General features: G+C 33.1%; 3 protein-coding genes across 3 annotated transcripts; 2 read left to right on the top strand and 1 right to left on the bottom strand.

Moving 5' to 3' along the window:
- The first annotated feature begins 450 nt into the window (after positions 1-450).
- On the top strand, positions 451-8,377 carry LOC107023186 (protein IQ-DOMAIN 14-like). Its single transcript, XM_015223794.2, has 6 exons — positions 451-745; positions 1,873-1,970; positions 2,288-2,926; positions 4,184-4,411; positions 4,766-4,897; positions 7,502-8,377. Exons 2-6 carry the CDS (start codon positions 1,896-1,898, stop codon positions 8,204-8,206), a joined length of 1,779 nt encoding a protein of 592 aa, XP_015079280.1. The 5' UTR covers positions 451-745; positions 1,873-1,895; the 3' UTR covers positions 8,207-8,377.
- Positions 8,378-9,623: 1,246 nt separating this feature from the next.
- Positions 9,624-12,253, top strand: LOC107021016 (probable prefoldin subunit 2). The gene is made up of 2 exons (XM_015221581.2): positions 9,624-9,780; positions 11,511-12,253. The coding sequence occupies exon 2, from the start codon at positions 11,515-11,517 to the stop codon at positions 11,944-11,946; it is 432 nt and encodes a 143-aa protein (XP_015077067.1). The 5' UTR covers positions 9,624-9,780; positions 11,511-11,514; the 3' UTR covers positions 11,947-12,253.
- A 157-nt stretch (positions 12,254-12,410) lies between these two features.
- Positions 12,411-15,023, bottom strand: LOC107021017. Its single transcript, XM_015221582.2, has 5 exons — positions 14,700-15,023; positions 13,558-13,626; positions 13,089-13,164; positions 12,949-13,013; positions 12,411-12,788 (listed from the first exon to the last, which is right to left on the bottom strand). The coding sequence occupies exons 1-5, from the start codon at positions 14,877-14,879 to the stop codon at positions 12,708-12,710; spliced, it is 471 nt and encodes a 156-aa protein (XP_015077068.1). The 5' UTR covers positions 14,880-15,023; the 3' UTR covers positions 12,411-12,707.
- Between the last annotated feature and the right edge of the window lie 5,024 nt (positions 15,024-20,047).

Below are 20,047 nucleotides of genomic sequence, written 5' to 3' on the forward strand. Positions count from 1 at the left end.
TTTGATATGTGGAAAAATATTTTTAACTTTTTAATGTTTAATGATGAATTTTTTTATAAAAGAGAAATATGAACTTAAATTTACAAATAGAGAAAATAAATTTCGACATTTCAAATTTATTATCTTTTCTCGATCTCACAAATTTCAAACCCCAATCCTTTAACCATCCCACCCAAGTCCACTTCTCATCCCATTATACTTTCGTAGTTTTCCGTTAAATCACATATAAATATTTTTGATAAAATACTTTTCTTTTATTTACTTAACACCATAAATTAAGCAAAAGTTTGATTTTTTTCCCCCGAAATTGCATTTTACATTAAAAACATTTTTTCTTTCATACCAACCAGGATATTTGAATCCGACTAATTTAAATTTACGTTGTCCGGACAAAAGGATGAAAGTATAAACTGGAAAAGGTAGGGGAAAAAAAGGTCAAAAAAGAACAAAAAGAAGAGGTTAATAAATTGTGGAAGCAACAAAGAAGCAGATTCTTTGTATATATAATTGGGTTAATTAGACTAAAAAAAGTCTAAAAGGAGCACCAAGTTTATGGTAGTATTAGTATAACTAAGTGGAGGAAGAAAAGGGAGAAAGATTCTAGAGAGAGAGAGAGAGAAGGGTAGCTCAAGTTTTGCTTTTGGGTTTCTTGTTGGACTTGGCTTTTGGGTTTTGGCTTTTTGGCTCTGGTTTCAGCTTTTTCTCTGAAAGGGGTTTTAATGGAGAACTTTAAACATAACTTGAGGTATTTGGGGTTTCTATTTTTCATAAATTAATTTACTTTCTGTAATCTCTGCAAGTTTGGATGGTGATTTTAGGGCATAAAAATGTATGCTTTACTCCTTTGTGAACTAAAAATTTGATTTTTTTTCTGTGTTTAGTGGTGTAGAATTTGGGGGTTTGTTTTTTTATTTTGATTTTATAATTTCTTGATATTATTTGTCTGTTACATTCTTGGTAATTGTCAAGGAAATAAGGACAAAACAACATATTTCATCATCAGAATGTAATTTTAGCATCTATTTGTGATAAAAATATCTATTTTTTTCTGCCCCCCTGTGTTTCTCTTTTCTGATCTCATCACCATCTTGAAGAAGGTTGAAAAGCTGCAAGGAATTTATTTGTTTTTGAAAAAAAAGGAAGAGTATTATGAAATCATCTGGATGATGATGACATGAACTTGTGTGTTAGTCTTTAGCTAGTTAAAAAATTGGACCTTTCTTTAGTTTGATTCCTTCTTGTTCTTGAAGTTTGAATTTAAAAGTCAACTCAAAGAATGAAATATCTAGAAAAGAAATTAAAGGGACCTAAAAACTAAGTTGGACAGTTTCTTCACTTTCGATGTTGCACCCATGCCGGATTATCCAAAAATACACTATTTTTGAAGAAACTTTTAGAGATTTGGACACATTTTTGAAGAGTTTGAGCAACATAGACTAAAAATTCATTCCCTGTTTGCCTTTTCCTTTATTCATTATTTTGGTTTTCCCATTTCTATGTGGTGAATAATTTTCCTCTCCCTTGATCACCTTATGACAGCTAAATGTGTGAATCCCAAATTTGAACTTACGGAAATATCTTCTTTAATAATAATGATGACTGTACTTCAAGATGCTTATCAACAAAGGGACCTAACTGAGTAAATTAGATGATTTGCAAATTTTTGATGTATTTGGTTTTAGGTGGGCAATCTATGTTTTTTATGGAGTGCTTGCGTTGCATTCTCCGAGGCAGGCTAAAAATGCCTCTATCTTGGTTTCGTTCTAGAATATCTCTGTTCAATACAATAAGTGTATGAGTTGCTTTCGCACTGCATGTGTTCAATTAAGTTCCTTTTGAATGACAATTAAGTTAAGTTTCCTTCTCTTTCAGGGTGACACAGTAATGCTAGAAACATGGGGAAAAAAGGCAGTTGGTTTTATGCCCTCAAAAGGGTTTTTACGTGCAACTCCAAGAAGAAGTCTGCCTATGTAAGTAAAAGTTTGGTTTCTTGAACTTGATATTCTCATATTACTTGTATCTGTCCCAGAAGTTGTTATCTTATGATGAAATAAACCAACTTCAATAATTGATGTAGTTTCTCTCAATCTAACTACTAATCCTGGTTGAGAATTGTGTTTATAAAGTGGACCAAGGGTGAACTAAGTATTTGGAAAAATTCAGCTCTGGCCTGATTTCCTTAAATATTCCCTTACAAATCATACGAGGATGGTGGGAAGAACTTGCTGGATATCTATGCTTCTAACATTATTATACAATCCTCGGCTAAGTTGGATGATTGTTACAGGGATCAGGGAAGAAAACTGCAAAGGAAAAGAAGAAGGGTCGCAGGATACTGAGGCATGGAGAGTTCAAATCATTCCTCTTCAGAGAACCAAGCAGTATTGAGAAAATACTGGGTGAGGTTGATGATCAGAACCTACTTGTTAGGCCTCCTACTTCTGAACAATCTGGCATTCCATCTGCATTCCCTGTGGCACCAACTTCTCCAAGAATCAATTCACCTAAAGATGCGTCTCCTCGGAGTTCTTATAGGGCTACATCTCCTGGTGTCACTTCTCCGAGGGTCGCCTCTCCAAGGGTTGTCTCTCCTAAGGCAGCTTCTCCAAAGGTTAGCTCTCCCAAGGAAGCTTCTCCGAAGGTTACCTCTCCCAGGGAAGCTTATCCAAAGGCTACCTCTGCTAGTGCTCCTTCCCTAAAGGCTCTCTCTCCTAGGGAAGCTTCTCCAAAGGCAAACTCTGCTAGTGCTCCTTCCCAGAAGGCTACTGCTCCCAAGGAGGCTTCTCCAAGGGTCTCTTCCCCTAGATCTACTTATCCAGAGCCGAGTAGGAACCATAGTGAGATTAGCTATGCTAACAGACCAGAACCAACTTTGACGCTCCATCTTTCAGCAACCAAGATACAGGCAGCCTACAGAAGTTACATGGTAAGATACAAGATAACTCCTTCATCAATGTTTTGCTGAAAATAGCCTTTAAGAATACTACTTGATTTTGTGAGTTGGCCAGATCTTGAGTGATAAGTCATAGGTCATGTTATTGCAAACTCATGATATATTGGTAACAATTATGTCATTGTTGAAACAACTTTAATAGTCTCCCAAGTAATCATTTCCATGTCTCCTGCAACTATTTGTTATTGCCAAAGGCGAGCATCAAGCTGAGAGAGTAGATCAATTATGTGAAAAGCTTTATGCTTTGTTAAAGACTTATGGCTCTCTTAGTCTAAAATTTAGGTGTTTCTTATGTGCGGAGACTCCCTGCTGTGTGTTAGAGAACTGGTAACAGGTAAATAAATTTCTAACCCTTCGATCAAAGCTCTGGATGATTTCATTCAGTGGTCTCAGGGTGCATTTCTACCTAAGAAGTTTGTTTCTACCACAATCAGGATCTTGTTATTGCATTTTCACTTGATCCTTAGAAATGCTTTTACCTTTTATCATTAATATTTTCCTTATGATAGTTTTACCTGAGAATTTGATCTTCACGATTCCTTCTTAGTTCTTAAATGCTGAGCTTTCTCAATATTACATTTAACTGATTATTTAAAAGGTCACTTTCCTTGTCCGAGAACTCCATATTTCTTTTTGAAATTTGACAAAAATTAAGTGACGTGCAGATTATCTGAAACGGGATAGGAAAAAAAGAGATTTGAGCTTTTGTATATGTCTTTGGGACCCCCAATCTTTTCGTATGCTGTTTTCAAGAAACCCATTTCCAGTCCTAATGACTTTACTGCTAGAGTAGTTTTCCTCAATGTCTTAATTATACTCTTGAACCATGGAAACTATGACTCCTGGTCACTGCAGAACCTGAATTCTTAATTCTTGATTTTTAAAAAAACATGGAAATACAGAGTCTGCATTCATCTGTCATAAGCATCTTGAAAATTCGAGTAATTTTGTTCTTATCAACTTGTTAGAAAAACTTCTTATGTCAAAGAAAACAATATAGGATCTTATGTTATCATTGTTATTTCCCTTGTCGTGATTCAAGTAGGAGTGAATAGAAGTTCATTGCTTTATATAAATTTTTTTTTTTTTAAAAAGAACCATAGGAGTCCTTTCCCATTTTCTCCCCTTTCTAGAATAGGTCATTGATGGGACACGAATGTTTGGTTCAGAGAGTGTATCAATTGCTAACAAGTTTTACATATCCTATGTGAATGAACTTTGTTTTCACAGGCAAGGAGGGGTTTCAAATCTTTGAGTGGTTTAGCAAGACTTCAAGGAGTGGTCAGAAGCAGAAGTGTAAAGCGGCAGACAGTAAATGCCATGAAACAAATGCAACTTCTAGGTAGGGTTCAAATGCAAATTCAGTCAAGGAGAAGTCAGATGTTCCAGGCACTCCATAGTCAAGCTTACATGAATGATAAAGAAGTTGAGAGCACTCTAAGCAAATGGACTCAGCTGGTAAGTTTAAGCTGCTACATATCTTGTGGTATTCACCTATTTAGTGGTATAGGCCGATGCCATAATTTGGAGGCACTGTTCGCCTACATTATTTAGTAGATTTAATTTGGGTCATTTAAATTGGGTAGTTTTCCTCATTATTGGTGCTTTGATTATCTTGTGAAAGATTTGATGGATTCTTCCACTGGTCAAAGATGGTACGCAGCTTCTTCAACAATTCCAATTTAGGTTCTAGGAATTCATTTTTGTACATATATTGTAGTGTAAATATGAGAGTTGTTGAACAAAAGTTCTTTTCGTCTTCGAACATTTTTTGAATTACGTTTTGATGTTGAAAAGGAAATTTTGTTTTAGACTGAAGCAGGTAATCATGATGATTGGAATAATAGTATGCTAACTAAAGATGAGGTAGAAGCAAGGCGACGGGAAAAAGTGGAGGCAGTCATCAAGAGGGAGAGAGCAATGAGCTATGCATATTCTCACCAGGTACATTAGACTTACGTTCTTAAGCATGTAAAATCTATGGTAACCATTTCGTAAATGTGCTTTGATAATGCAGAAATGTATCATTCTGTTTCATGCTTATTGTTGACACCCAATTTTGGCCTAACATTTTAAAGATTCATACCTTTTAAGTTTTATTAATTCAATAGTACAAAATACATTATTTATAATTTTAAATAACTCTTATCATTTTTATCCTTATTTCTCAAAATTTAGATTTTTATGAGTTAGTTTTTTAATTACATTATTTTTTGTAACAATCAATTGAATATATTATGAATATTGTGTCTTCGATTAAATCACTATTTTATGGTAAATTACATTTTTTTACATGCCATTTTTTTTTTGGATAATGTAATTAAATGATATTAGAAAGCTCAAGAAGATGCGAAGTTACTAAAGCACAGTGTGCAAGAAAGCTGCTCCAAACAGAAAAATATGGAGCTAGCTTGGCAAAAACTAGTGAAACAGTCAATAGGGAACACCCTACTAACTCTACCCTTCTAGAGATAGGGAACTAACAAAATCCATTTTTTATTTGTTACTTCTACTTAAATCCATTTTGATGTTTTTAGCAGTCTAGAAATACAATTAAATACATAAAAGATTGCGCACACAAATATTTTATTAGCCCACGACTTTTAAGATAATGGTATTGTACTAAGGCGATTTTCAATTTTCTATTGAAACAATTTCTTAGTCATTAAGTTAGTGGTGGTGGATAATATTTTAGATAATGGGTGTAATTTTCAGATTTTTTAGTCTTTAAGAAATTTTTTTAGTGTTCATATTTTCTTGGCAAACTTTTCGCCGGAGCTCCGCCTAGTCCACCACCAAAAGACCCCAACCCATTTAGCCTTTTCCTTGTTATTTTCGGTTCTAACCGGAGGTTCCAACTCTTGCAAAACCCCTTTTGGTTTTATCTTTTTTTTTCTGTAGCAAACAGACCTCTTCTCCGGTGAAACCCATGAGCTTCGACCACCGTTTCTCCACCAACAAGCTACCAGTGATACCATACAACCACCAAAACAAAGTAAACCAGAACCTCAACGCACCTTTCTCTCCATTTCTTCCTCCACGTTGGAAGTCACCAAACACCCCCTTTTCTTGCACCTGAAACTGGGCGAGCTCACACCAGAGAATTCTGTTTACATCCCCACTTTATTCATATAAGAAGAAACATCGTGGTGACACAAAAATAATCAATTAATTCAATTCAATTAAATTTAAAAGAATTTTAGGAATAAACAAATTTTAAGGGAGTTGCCACCTAATTTTAGGAAAACTAGGGAACTACTTGAATGATCTACGAAACCAATAGATTCTAGGTAAGGGTTCAAGTAATTTCGAAGGAAAGGTGTTAGGCATCCTTCGAAATTCACAATTGTGGGTCCAGACTCCCGACTGAATTTATTTTTTCAAATTGAGGAAGAGATAACAATAATATACAACTATGATAAAAATGCAATATACACAAATAATAAAATATTGCTATAATATGTTAAACAGCCTAAGCTTGCCTAATAATGAATAAAGAATATAATTTGAAGTTCGTTCGAATAGCTTCAATGGGAAGCAACTCTGTGTACCTATAAAGATGATGAATAATAATAAGAATTTAAAATGTTACCTTCTCAAAAAAAAATAATAAAAGAACTTAAAAAATTTCTAAATTACACCCCAAATATGTAAATCTTATTCACCACCACTAAATTAATGGCCAAGAAATTCTTTAAATAGAAAATTGAAAGCCGTCTTAGTACAATACCACTATCTTAAAATCGTGGGCTAAAACCACTGGTTATAAAATATCTGTGTATGCAATCTTATCCGTATTTGAATGTATTTCTAGACTGCGCTAAAAACATAAAAATAAGTATTAATAAAAGTAACAAATAAAATAAATATTAATAGATTGTGACAAATAAAATGAATGACATAAAAAATGCAATTTCATAAAAAATAATGATTTAATCAAAGGTACGAAGTTCACAACATTGTGACACGAAACAATAATTAAAATTAACTCATAAAAACCTGAAATTATGAGAAATAAGGATAAATATCGATAAAATTGTAAAAATGTATTTTGAACTATTGAATAAATAAAACTCAAAAGGTACTGGAAAATGTTAAGCCAAAATTGGGTATCAACACTTGTCACTTCCTTTATGTTGTACAAATCCTGGTATTAAGGGCATCATAACAATTTCTATCTGTCTATGGCCAAGTTATTGAGACATTTCTTTAGTGGTTCTCTTTCTTACCAAATCTTTTATCTAATGTGAATCCTGGTACTAAGTGCATCATAATGATCTCTCAGTTTGTTGCTTTTGACTAATCTTTCAAATATTATCAAACTAAGATGCGCTTGTGCAAATTACCAAGAACGTCAAAACTTTCAATTTTCTTGTTTCAACTTCCCGTTAGTGATTCTGGCAATCCGTTAGGTAAAACACATAATATCTCAATTGTTTCAAAGTACTTTATCATTATTTGTTATTCTTGGCCAAGACGTGTTGACAAACTCTATACTTCTATTAGCCTTATATACGGCTTACCATGTTGCATACCTCTTTTTAATAGTTGTGGAGACGCAACCCCAAATCAGCTACGGACATCCGAACCAGTGGAATTCCTTGGTGGTGGAACTGGTTGAACCACCAGCTACTTCCAGGAAATGATTCCGAGAGCCAATCTGCTGTAAAAGACGTCCATTCAACACCATCAAGGGCAATATCGGAACACAAGCCAAGTCCATGGCGTCTAAGTCAAAACTTCAGACATCTCCATTTGGATTATGACAGTCATGAATCAGTTACACCAAGGTCAACTAAGTCTGCAGTTCCATTGAGGGGAAAACTAATGCATACTCCCAGAAGAACATCATCACCAATGAGCAGCTCAAGCGTATCAAAGTATTCAAGACGCCGTGCTAGTGCTGCTGATTCCCCTTTCAATCATTCCATGAAGGATGACGACAGCCTCACGAGCTGTCCTCCTTTTTCAGGTCCAAGTTACATGTCACCAACCATCTCAGCCAAAGCCAAATTCAGAGGAAAAACCATTCTTGAGGAGAGAAATATAGGTACTCCATCCAACAGCTCGAGGAGGAGGCTGTCGTTTCCTTTGACTCCAAGTAGTACTGGATCCGTCAAGTGGAACAAAGGGTCTGGAAAGGATGCCGCTTCTTTAAAGGAACATGAATCTATGGGAGATCATATGAGTGTGCATTCTACTGGTTCGACGCCTACTATAGTTGGGAGGAAACCATTTCAAAGATTTGTGTAATTTTGTTCCCTGTATGTCCCATCTGTATTTAGCTCTGAAGTTACCTATGTATGTGTATTTATTGGTGTATTTTGTTAACAGAACACTAATGTAAAATAATTAAGTGTGAACATTCTCTTGTTTGTTAGACTTATCTAGTGAAGGAAGAAAGGATAATTAGTATATTTTTAAGTTGGATCTCTCTTTACTTGTACTATTTTATGCTAAATCATGTTATTGCTAACTTTATGTGGTCACCGATGGACTGTGAATTTTGCCTCTTTTTTTTTTGGAGTCATTTTGATGATTCATGTGAAGATTATCATATTTGATCTTGTTAATTTTTTCTTATTGTTTATCTCATTTCTGCCTAACTTTTTATAACAACTGAATTTTTAAAAATCTTTTTTTTTTTTTGATATTTTCCTCCCTTTTTTTTGCACTTTCTTTGTTAATTTATGTACATGTAATCTAGTATCCTTATTTATTAATATGTAACTCCACAGTCATTTAAATAATAGTTAAAGATGTCATTACTTTTGTAATGTATTTATCATGTTACTTATCTGCTTCCTTCGCAATTTTTAACTTTACTTTTTCTCATGTCTTTTCGTGTTCTATACTTCAGGAGTTCCAAACTAACTTTCATTATGAATAATGCAAATATTACATTAAGGTCCGGTAAAAAAAGTGTCTATAAATTATGAAGTAAAAAGTTATATAGATGTTTTACGTCATTTTGAAAATCAGATTTACATTTTTTATTTCTAATCATTTTCTACGTCGGACTTAGAAATCCGGTCTTTATAATTAAAAAAGAAAAAAATTAGCCATCCTCATTAAGGGGTCGCGTCGTGCATCTGATTCATGTATCAGAGTGTACTAGATACATGTATTTAACAAAGTAAGTAAATGTGGTACGAAAGATAATTTCAAATTGTGGTACGAAAGATAATTTCAAAAATGAGAAACTAAAGTGAAGACATATAATTAGTCCCTAAACTAGTGCAATTCGAGTTAAGTGTTGTTAACTCACACAAACATTTTGAAAAATTAAAAATAAGGAAATTACGTAATTACACGGCTTAAGATAACATTATCTCTAAAAAAAAAGAATCTTTACCATTTGACTAACTAAAAAAAATCCCTTTTTCTTTTTCTCTCTCTTAACATCCCACTTCAACTCTATTTTTAATTTTATTTGTGTACAATATTCTCGTAAAAAATGTTATTGTTGATACATAACGCTAATTATTTCAAATCTATATCAATATGAATCTTATTTATAGTTATATAGATACATAACTTATATATTTAATTTATAATTTATATACTATTAACTATGTATCGAGCGAACGAGCAATGTATTCACGAGTTTTGAAATATGATGTCCGTGCAGATGGGCTGCCCGCCCCATATGTAAAAGCGGCCCACTCCAAAACCCAAAATAAATCTCTCTTCTTCCTTAATTTTTCTTCAAACACCAAACAAGCCCTGCTGATTCCTCCATTTTCTTCTGCAAAATCGAAGTTTGCCCTATTATTTTTCTTCTTTTTCCCACTGTTCGCAGTTTGCTAGGTCACAGAATTATTCGGGTAAGTCATGATTTTACTTGTTTTAGGTCTTTGAATTTTGCTTTCTGATTTTGTGTTTTTGAGTTAATGATGATTCCTAATAATTAGGTCTTTTGTCAAATCATCTTATGAATCACTGGTCGTTTTGTGGTTAATTAAGTTCAAACCTTGTGGGTTTTGCTGTATTTTTCTTGGATTTAGTTTACTGAAGGCGCTATGCAACTGGTTTATCATGGGTTTTACTATATTGTTTGCCTTTTAATTTATTGATTTTGAAGGGCAAAAGTATTTAGGTTTAATTGGCAATGATAAATGTCGATAGTAATTTGTAGAAGATGCATATTGCAGATGTATAACCCGTGTGTGCTAATGTCAAACGAAAACATCACTAGTTTCAGGGGTAAGTGGAGATAGATCACTACATTGAGCCTTTATTGTGCAGGACTACGTTAGTGAAGAATATTTTTATATTTGCTAATGCTAAAGCTGCATAATCTTGAGATGAGATGCTACTAAAGGGGGGTGGATTGATGGGGTGTGATCACAGCATTTACCTAACATTGGGGGTTATTCTAAGTTTCTATTCTAATAATCTTTATCCAAGTTGTTAATAGCTCAATTTACGATATCTAGTTTGGGTGTCTGTGGGAACAAGAAGAAACATTATACGTGACAGGTCAACCACTCGAACAATATGTTTTTGTTAAGGCATTTTAGTGAACATTAGCATTTATTCACTTGGTTCAGATAACATTATACTTTTATTTGGGAGACAACTAAATCTTATGGAAGGAAGATTTGATATTTTAAGAAAAATTAATAGTGCCTTTTCAACAAGGCAAGGAAAAGAAAAGAGCAATGCTAAGTTACAGATAGAACTTCAGCTGATAATAAAATATTTAGGGGTGGGGGGATGCAAGGGAAGGAGGAAAATACGAAGGACAACTCTTTTCCAAAACCATTTTTAGGACTTGAATAAGCTTTGAGGTATATCATAAAACAAGTTAGAATCCAAAATTTGTGCTGTTTTTGTTCCACACATTTTTATCATTTGGACAATATGTATTAATTCTGGGTTCCTTTGTGACCCCTAGTGATGTACGCAAACTAGATAATGACAACCATTGAGGGCTAAACTGAAATCTGGGAATACTGCCAACAAATGTAAGGACTTGTTCCTGAGGAAATGTATTTGGTAGATGTATCATTTATATAGTATTTCATATTGACTGTGAGAGGTAAAACTTAATTTCATGGCACATATTGTTGAAAGTCTAGTCAATTGGTCTTGTGTTTTTACTGAATATTGAATAGGGATCTTGTTAATGGATATGAGAATGATTTTAGAGGCTTTTGGAGAAGACATTACAGGAGAATCGTGTTTTGACGTACCATTATTTACGTGCTATCCCTTGATCAAAAGGAAAAGTTGTTCTCCCTTCTCCCTGTCAGTTAATTTTCTTCTTCGCTTCCATGCAATTCTAAGCTCCAAGAAGTCCTAGCTTCAGTTTCCCTTCCAAGCAAATGTTTTCATTTGTGTTATAATTATGTTACTGTATTTCTTGGAGGCTTTTACTAATAACATGAATTCTACTGTCCTTTTGGTTTCTCTTTTGCCCTAATAACATGAATTTATAGAGATTACCTTTGTCTTGATATGGCTTTGATATTTGATTCTTTCATCACCAGTATTTGTGATTGGAGTTGCTGATATAGATATGATGTTTGACATGGTCTATTTTGTGTTTCAGCGCTATGGCTGCTAGAGCTGAAGAACCAATCAATGAGCAAGCAGTTGCCAATGTCTACAGTTCCATGAGGTCTGAGATCACCCAGATTTACTCTAAAATTACGGAACTAGAAATGGAAGTTAGTGAGCACTCACTCGTGATCAATGCTATACAACCACTTGATCCTGCAAGGCGGTGTTATAGGATGATTGGAGGTGTTCTTGTTGAGAGAACCATCAAGGAGGTCCTTCCTGCTGTTCAACGCAATAAGGAGGGAATTGAGGAAGTGATAGCGCGACTGAATGAAGCGTTGGAGAAAAAGAAAAAGGAGATTTCAGACTTTGAGGCCAAGTATAAAATTAGAATCAGAAAACCTGATGAAGTAAAGGAGGAGGGTGCTCGAAAGGAAGGCTCTGCACAAGGAGTCCTTGTTGGTCCTGCTGGTTCAAATGAATAGACCTGTCTAGTTTTCAACTTCCATTTTGAGGTACTTTGTTGAATATGGTCAAGGAACTAAAGTACTTTATCATCATCTTTAGTGTGTGATCTATCATGTTCATTTATTTTTCGTGCCTTGGCGGTATTTTAACCAGACGATCGATCGTGACATTTTGGAAACCTTAATTTTATCTCCTCGAACATTAGTCAAGTGTTTCTTACCTGCTGAGACTTGTGGCTTTTTGTGCTTTGGCTATGGATTGTAATTTTTTTAGGTTGTTGGAGTACAATTTTAGACGTCTGAATCTAATTATTTTCTCATGGTACCGAAAATTATCTCATAAATTCCGATGCGATATATACCATCAGTGCTTGACATTTGATCTCACAAATATCTTTCCACTATCAATAATGACGAACACAAGTTCTTAATAGGGCTTTACTCAGAAAAGAAAACATTAAGAGGGTAAGTACTAAGTACTATCATTGTCTAACAAATTAGATGTATCAATTAATGATCTCGTAAATATGTCAATCAGTTCATCACATACATGAAAATTGCACTTTCAAAGCTATTCATTGCATCCAATATTCTAGTACTGAGTAATAGGAACAAAAGCATAGTTCAACAATCAAGTTCCTATGCGATGATCATTCAATGTGGTTGTTGGATGCCGTATCATATGGTATAGTTGGCTTTTCAGTCTTCTGCATGAATTCTAGAGTAATATCTCACAATGATTTAACTGCTACATTGAGCTCAATACGCAAGGCCGTCTATTACGAAGATGCTCCTCGAGGTCCAGGCTTTCCGTAGCCTAGACTGATAAGTTTTTGCACCAACTTTTTCTCAGCAGCTGCCTGAATAAGCAAGAAAGGGGAAAATTACAATCAAGCTAACAGCTGGAGATATATAAATGGAAATGACGTCCAAATAGAATTTTGAACAGGGAACACAAACATGCAGAGATAGAAACTAGAAAAGGAAGATAAACAGAGTGGGAACAAAAAGAGATCAAACCTCAAGCATGGGGCTGTTCTTGGGGATATTAGAAGCAAGTACAACATTGATTCCAGTCTTAAGAACTGCACAAGGATCTATGTTAGATGATATATCACGAGAATAATGTCTGTACTGACTTATTTCGAGTAGTAACAAACCTATTCTACGGGCAATACCAGCTCCTGTATTATCAGATGATCCCCCTGTCAAGGAACTCACGCTAACAGTATTGCCCTGCACATGACATAAAGAGTGTGACAACTGAAATAGACTAGACAAATCGCAACCACTATCACTCCTCAGAAATATAACATACATTACCCACCTCAACATCTAAATATTTTGAGGGGATATGGAGAGAGGTAATGTGAGAGTATGGCAAATTTCTGTAGAGTTTTATGATATCCCATTTTGAGTTTTTGAGTTCCTGTCCCTACTTATTTTATTTTTTTCCTCAATAACTTACTTAGTCAATATCACTTTCTCTTTATGAGTATAATCATCATTCATCAGTATGACTCTCAGTTCTTGTTAACTTTACTCAAAAGCAATTACATAGATGATGAGAAAGGTGGCAGTATAAAGAAAAGATTGAAGTGCAATATATATACCAAGTTCCAAACTTACAGGTCTTGTTGGAGCAGCTGCATACAAATCCCCAAGTTTGGTGGAGTTGCAACCAATCCATGCATATATCTATAGAAGATGAAAAGAAATTATTGTAAATGAAGAGTAACCTATTTATTAAAACTTGTAGGCATTTCACACACATAATTAACAAAAATCAGCAACCACAACTAATCAAGAAATTCATCAAATACACAACATCTCATTTTGTCTTGATAGAAGATGTAAATGGGTCATAAATGCATCAGCAAAGTTGATGCTTCAACATGCTACCATTTGTATTAACTGTATTTCTCAATTTTCTGTTGCATTTGCTGTCAAATGTGAACTTCTAACATTTTGTCTAACTTTCTAACTTCTTATTTTCTCTGGATTATTATATAGATCCCCATGCCCAACCTATAAAATTGCTTAAAGAAATAATGAACCTTCAAATTCCTACTTGAACAGCTTTTTATTGATCAATTTGAATCATTACTGAACTAAGCTTCTTCAATCTCGACGATTGCTTATTCTTAGGCTACTATGAGTTTAAGACAGGCCGCTATGGTGAAAATGGTGGACACGCTGCTCTTAGGCAGCAATGCTAATGCATCCACAAAAATAATAATCGAAGAAACACCTCAACTGCAATAGAAGAAAATCCCAAAGCATATTAAATGTCACTCAACTGAACCAACCACCAGTTCACACATACTACCAAGTCTATGGCAAACTGATATCAGAAGTATTTAAAACAATTTTCCGGTGAGTACTTTTAATACCATAAGCAATCGATTTATAAACATCATCAATCAATCATTAAGACCCAATCACAACCAAATGGGCTTTGGAAGTTGGAACTACATCATTCCAATATCACTTTTGTTCTCTGAATCGCAAACCCATTCCTATAGTAATATACAAAACTCTTTAACAGAACAAAACCTAATTCCCCAAAAAAAATCATATTCCAAATGTACGATAAATTTTCAACTTTTTCCTCAAATTCCTCTAACATACTACTACATGCTTACTTTACCACCTCCAAAACGAACAAAAAACTTTCTAAATTCTGACAAATTTTATACTAACAAAATAGTTCTGTAAAAAAATGCATATCGATAATCTTTGGTTAACTGGAGTAAGGGAGCTACAAAAACCTGATTCTGAAGACGAATGATCTGAAAGTAGAGAGTAGCATCGTTAACGACTTCAGAGAAGCACGTGACTTGCACGCGACTTCCATCATCGCCTTCTTCTGCAACTTTCAACTGATTCATTGTGTCAGTAACAACGTCAACTCTTCCATTAGAGGAGGAGGAAGGTGGTGATTCCTCCATTTTTTCAGTTGAAATTGAAGAAACGAATTAGGCAAATTCAAAATTTCTAGGGTTTAGCAGAGGATTTTGGAGGGATTTGAAAGAGTTACGGGTACCGGATGAGAAAAAAAAAACCCGATCTCTAACCCCAACCATGTTAAGGTGCTATAGTAGTAGGGTTGAAAATAAATGAATTTATATTATTATTATTATTTTAGCGTTTGATACGTAAATAAAAAAATATTATCATGAATATAGATATACTATTTTCTATACACTTTTTTCTTGCATCTCCATCTCCAAATTATCTTTTTGTTATGGTGAATTATATATCTTTACTAATTATTACAATTTCATTTACATATATTAAAATAAAAAATAGAATAGTTTGCATGTTGATGAGTAATTTAAAATTAAAAAAAATTGACTCAATTTATTTTGGGACTGTTTAAATCCATAAAGGAATTGTTGGATATTTTGTAATACATAGAGATCTTAAATTAAATATATACATCTGTTCGTGAACGAACATGATTGTTATGAAAAGTTATATGTTTATGAAATAAAATGACATTTATGAAAAGTCATACGTTTATGAAAGATCATAACTCTTATGAAAAGTCATATATTCATGAAAGAACATACTTTTATGAAGAGTTATATCTTAGGTTTTATAAGTATAAAGACTCTCTAGGAATAGTCTAAGAAAAATCTGTATGTATAAACAAGGGTTACGTTATATCTTTGAAGAGAATTATTTATATTTTTTTCAATGTGTACATAAACAGTATCTCTTTACATGGTGTGATTAACGCCTCAAAGGCATCTTCTTCTTTAATTTATATTTACTATTTATTATTTTCTTTTATAACAAGGACTAATGATGCAGCTTTAATTTGTTAGGCCGAGCCAGACCCACATAGGTAGATAAAGATACACGTGCATTCGTTAATTTTGAGAAAAAAAACATTTATATATATGCATATCTATTTTGAGAAACTACAAAAACTAAATACAAGTTACAATGAACCCATGAAAAATGGAGAATGTCACTTTATACTGCTGGTTGTACAGATTAAAGAATCCATCCTCGCGACAAGTCCAATCTGAACCATATTTTGTTGTTTTCATTATAAGTTGAGAATTTAAAGGGGACTTATTTATAACATTAAAATTGCTATATAAGGAATTTGAACTCACGATCATTAAGTAGAACAAATTAAATCCACCCTGATCATTAAAAATTTCACTAATGCTAAATTAAGATAATATTAATACACTCGCAATTTTCAAATCTTGAATTCGCCTCTGTACGACGGCGGAGTGTGGAGTGGTTGGGAGGGGACGGAGGCTACAAGTGGGTTGAAGATAAAGAGTATTTGAAGGTGCATATAATACCAAATAAATATGAAATATCACTAGCTTGTGAAAATTATTATTTTTTCATTATAAGATAACAACAAACAAGATAGAAATTCATAACTACTCTTATGTTTTGGAAGGAGAGAAATGTTTCTTCATTCTTGTAACCAATAATATGATCAGTGATTGGTGGTAAATATTATTTCTTTCTCTTTAACGAGAGATCTTAGGTACTATCCTTAATAGATAATTTGTGTTTCATTGAGTTATATTTGTACTTATTTTAGTAAATAAATTAGTATTTAGTCATAAATTTATATTATATTTTAAGAAAACATCTCTAAATATTAATTTATATTTTGGATCAGATTTTGAAAATTTATCTTTTAAAATAATCAATCCAAAACAAATTTTGGTAAAAAATTGTTTTTTACTCACAATAGTTCAAATCATTTTCAAATAAAACGTAAATCTAAACATAATTAAATTTCAAAATTTATGATCAAAGAAAAAAATCTAACACATAAATAAATACATCACTCTTATTCATATTCTTGCGTACGTTTAAAAACTTGGTAGTTGCATTGATACATGATACATCCACCTCATCGAACAAAATTATTACTATGATTCTACACTTCATGAAACTTGTGATTATAATTATCATAACTTATAACCATAAAATGAAATTAAAGTAAAAAGTGAAAATTGAATGAGGTTCAACCAACTATCCGATTTCATTTCTCGAAAATATTCTTTTTTTTCTTGTTTATTTTCACAAAAATCTTCTTTTATTATTTTTTTCTAATATGGTGCTTATGATCAATAGAAAGTTATCTAAATACACAACTTTTTTTTTATCATATTCTCTGAAATTTTCTATCATTTGAAAATTGCAAAATTCCTACTCTCTTCTATTTTCGGATATATCACTTTACGTGATGTATCGATCAGGTACATTAATATATGCAAGTATCGGTTGGATAAATCACTATATGTGATGTATCGGGCATAATGTATCATTTTACGTGATTGAGACGTAATATATCATTTTACGCGATGTATATGTTGGATACATCACTGTAGGAGATATATAGGGACATACGCAATGTATCAACGAAATCGAGACGTGATATATAGGGACATTGCGTGATGCATCATAATGTTTAGGATGTATCCGGATTCTACTAAATTTAAGGGACGCTTGTAATTTGAAAAAGAATAGAAATATGATGTAATCTCTTAACGAGGTGAAGTTTATGTAAATTCGCTGCAATTAAATTAGTAATAATCAAAATTTAGAATTTTCAAATACATAATTAATAAGATTATTTAACATCATAAAATCTTAATAAATAACTTCTTAGTTAAATGAAAAGTTACGTCAACATGAATTATTAAATAAAATGAAACAGATGGAGTAAGACGCGACCTTCTTACTAACGCAAAATTCATTTATTTTGGACTAAATATAAAAGCAAAAAATATCATATAGTAATATAAATCATGAGAAATGTGTGGTTATGAATGCCATAAATTTTATTATATAGTTGGAAGTTGAAACCAAATAATTAGTTGAAGCATTCCTACCATATCCCTAATTTTCCTACTCAACAATTTCTTTCAAACGTGAAATTTACAACTTTTTAGAGTATAGCTTGTCTTCACGTAATGCAAGTGATTTGGAAATTAAAAGCTTCAAGTACAAAATGTGATAAATTGCTTGACATAATTAAAATTACGCCACTAATTACTCAATACACAATGCACACTTCCATAATTATTAATATTATATTATCTAATCGACTAAAAAATATTAATCATAGTGTATTTTTGTTTGATATAACGAATACCTGTAGTAACAAAGTCGTTGCAACTTTGTCACGATTCAAAAATGGACGTGATGACATTCGTATTATCCCACCAAGACAAGTCAGTTAAAAACTTAACTATTACAAGAAAATGCGGAAAATTTACTATCAACTTATATTATACTCCAAAACCTAATGGTCACGTGTACAAGCTTCTAAAGTATTACAATAGATTCAAAAGAAAACTCAAGTCTCAAATGAACTTGTTTCTAGAATAGAACAAGATCATAATTAAGGAGAAAGAAAATATGTTAATACGACAAACAACTACCTCACAAATCTCCAAGAAGCCTTGGAAAAGAAGAATATACATCACAAAGGTCCGGGCTAGTAACCTACAAAAAAAATTGTAGAAGCAAGGGATGAGTACCAAACCACACGGTACTCAACAAGTAAACCTCTAAACACAAGCTAAGGGGATGAAATACGAGTACTACTACCACATTAATCGAACCTCCACAACTACAACCTGCATAAAAATCAGTCTAACCTAACAGCTCACAGTTTACATAGCACGTAGCTCAACAATAACACTTAGACAAATTACATATCCTCCACAACAACACTTTGACAAATTACATATCCTCAACAACAACACTTCAACAAATTACATATCCTCAACAACAACACTTCAACAAATACATATCCTCAACAACAATACTTCAACAAATTATATATCCTCAATAACAAGCTCAATATTCATCAATCACAAGTTCCGCAGAAAGGCAATCACAACATCATCTAAACACGATATCAAGTTCACTAATGATAAGTATGCGCAATGCAATTGAATGCAATATCAAGTATAATGATGCATGTCTGAGCTAGTGACACACACCCGTTGTCTCTCAGTCCGGGACCCATGGGGGACACATTTGTCCATGCATCTATCGAGGCGCACGACACGACCCTCGATAATAGTAACTATCGCGGCGTGCGATACGTCCCTCGAAATATAGTATCCATTGCGACGCGCGATACGTCCCTCAAAATGGTAGATCCTCTTTAAGTTCTTCTTCTTTCTCAATGCACATAACACTTGTCACAACTATGTCTCAGAATAATACAAATGTCATGTTCACAAATAATGAGGAGATGGTCATTTTCATAACATTGCACAATTCACAGCAACACAAACATGATATCACATCAATAATGATTCAACAAGCCTTCAAACCTTTCTCAACACGTCACACATAAACAATTAACCACATTGCCTTTTGTTACCTTTTTTTTTCATCATTAGAATTAATCAATGTCGACAAGTCAACCCATCACCAATCCCTTTACTCTCAAACATATACCACAAGAAAATACACGCATTCCATACATTTAACAAGAGTTTAGAAATCCACTTACCCCAAATAGTCGAACAATCACAATGAACTTGAGCCTTTTCCTTTCGTTGTACTTCCAAACCAATACAACTATTCCTATTAACGATCACAATAAGATTTTAAAACTAACGACATCCATATCACTATGTGTCTAACATAGACCAAAAATCATAGAGCACGAATTTGTAATCAAGTTCTTAACTTTTGATGTCATTTGACATGTCAACTCTTTTAACTTTTCTCCAATTTTCAAGTCTAGGGTTAGGTTTTAATTCCTCAAATATCACAAGTCTAATGCTATTCACAAAATACATTACACTTTATATTTATTTACCTATCTCAATATACCAAAACTTAAATTATATGTGACAATTATAAGAAGGAATTAGAGAAACACTAAAAACCCAAATTATGGACATAATATTTTAGTTTACAAGAAAACCCAAAACTTTTCAAAACTCAAATAGTCACGGGTTATATTCTTAGAAATTATCGCTCCACAATTAATTACCCAACTACTGATCGATAATTACCCTCAAATTATTTAGTCGTCATTAACATTACCACTAGTGATATATATATATATATATATATATATATATATATATATATATATATA

Source organism: Solanum pennellii, chromosome 6 (genome assembly GCF_001406875.1).
Source record: "Solanum pennellii chromosome 6, SPENNV200".
Lineage (NCBI taxonomy): Eukaryota > Viridiplantae > Streptophyta > Magnoliopsida > Solanales > Solanaceae > Solanum > Solanum pennellii.

What these genes read in the sequence shown, in the direction of transcription:
- LOC107023186 (XM_015223794.2), top strand. Translation starts at nt 1,896, where the DNA reads ATGGGGAAAAAAGGCAGTTGGTTTTATGCCCTCAAAAGGGTTTTTACG. An exon ending in CCAAGAAGAAGTCTGCCTAT is followed by an intron (nt 1,971 to 2,287) that starts GTAAGTAAAAGT and finishes TGATTGTTACAG; the next exon opens with GGATCAGGGAAGAAAACTGC. An exon ending in GCTATGCATATTCTCACCAG is followed by an intron (nt 4,898 to 7,501) that starts GTACATTAGACT and finishes TCTTTTTAATAG; the next exon opens with TTGTGGAGACGCAACCCCAA.
- LOC107021016 (XM_015221581.2), top strand. Translation starts at nt 11,515, where the DNA reads ATGGCTGCTAGAGCTGAAGAACCAATCAATGAGCAAGCAGTTGCCAAT.
- LOC107021017 (XM_015221582.2), bottom strand. Translation starts at nt 14,879, where the DNA reads ATGGAGGAATCACCACCTTCCTCCTCCTCTAATGGAAGAGTTGACGTT. An exon ending in TCATTCGTCTTCAGAATCAG is followed by an intron (nt 13,627 to 14,699) that starts GTTTTTGTAGCT and finishes CATCTTCTATAG; the next exon opens with ATATATGCATGGATTGGTTG. An exon ending in AGAACAGCCCCATGCTTGAG is followed by an intron (nt 12,789 to 12,948) that starts GTTTGATCTCTT and finishes TTGCTTATTCAG; the next exon opens with GCAGCTGCTGAGAAAAAGTT.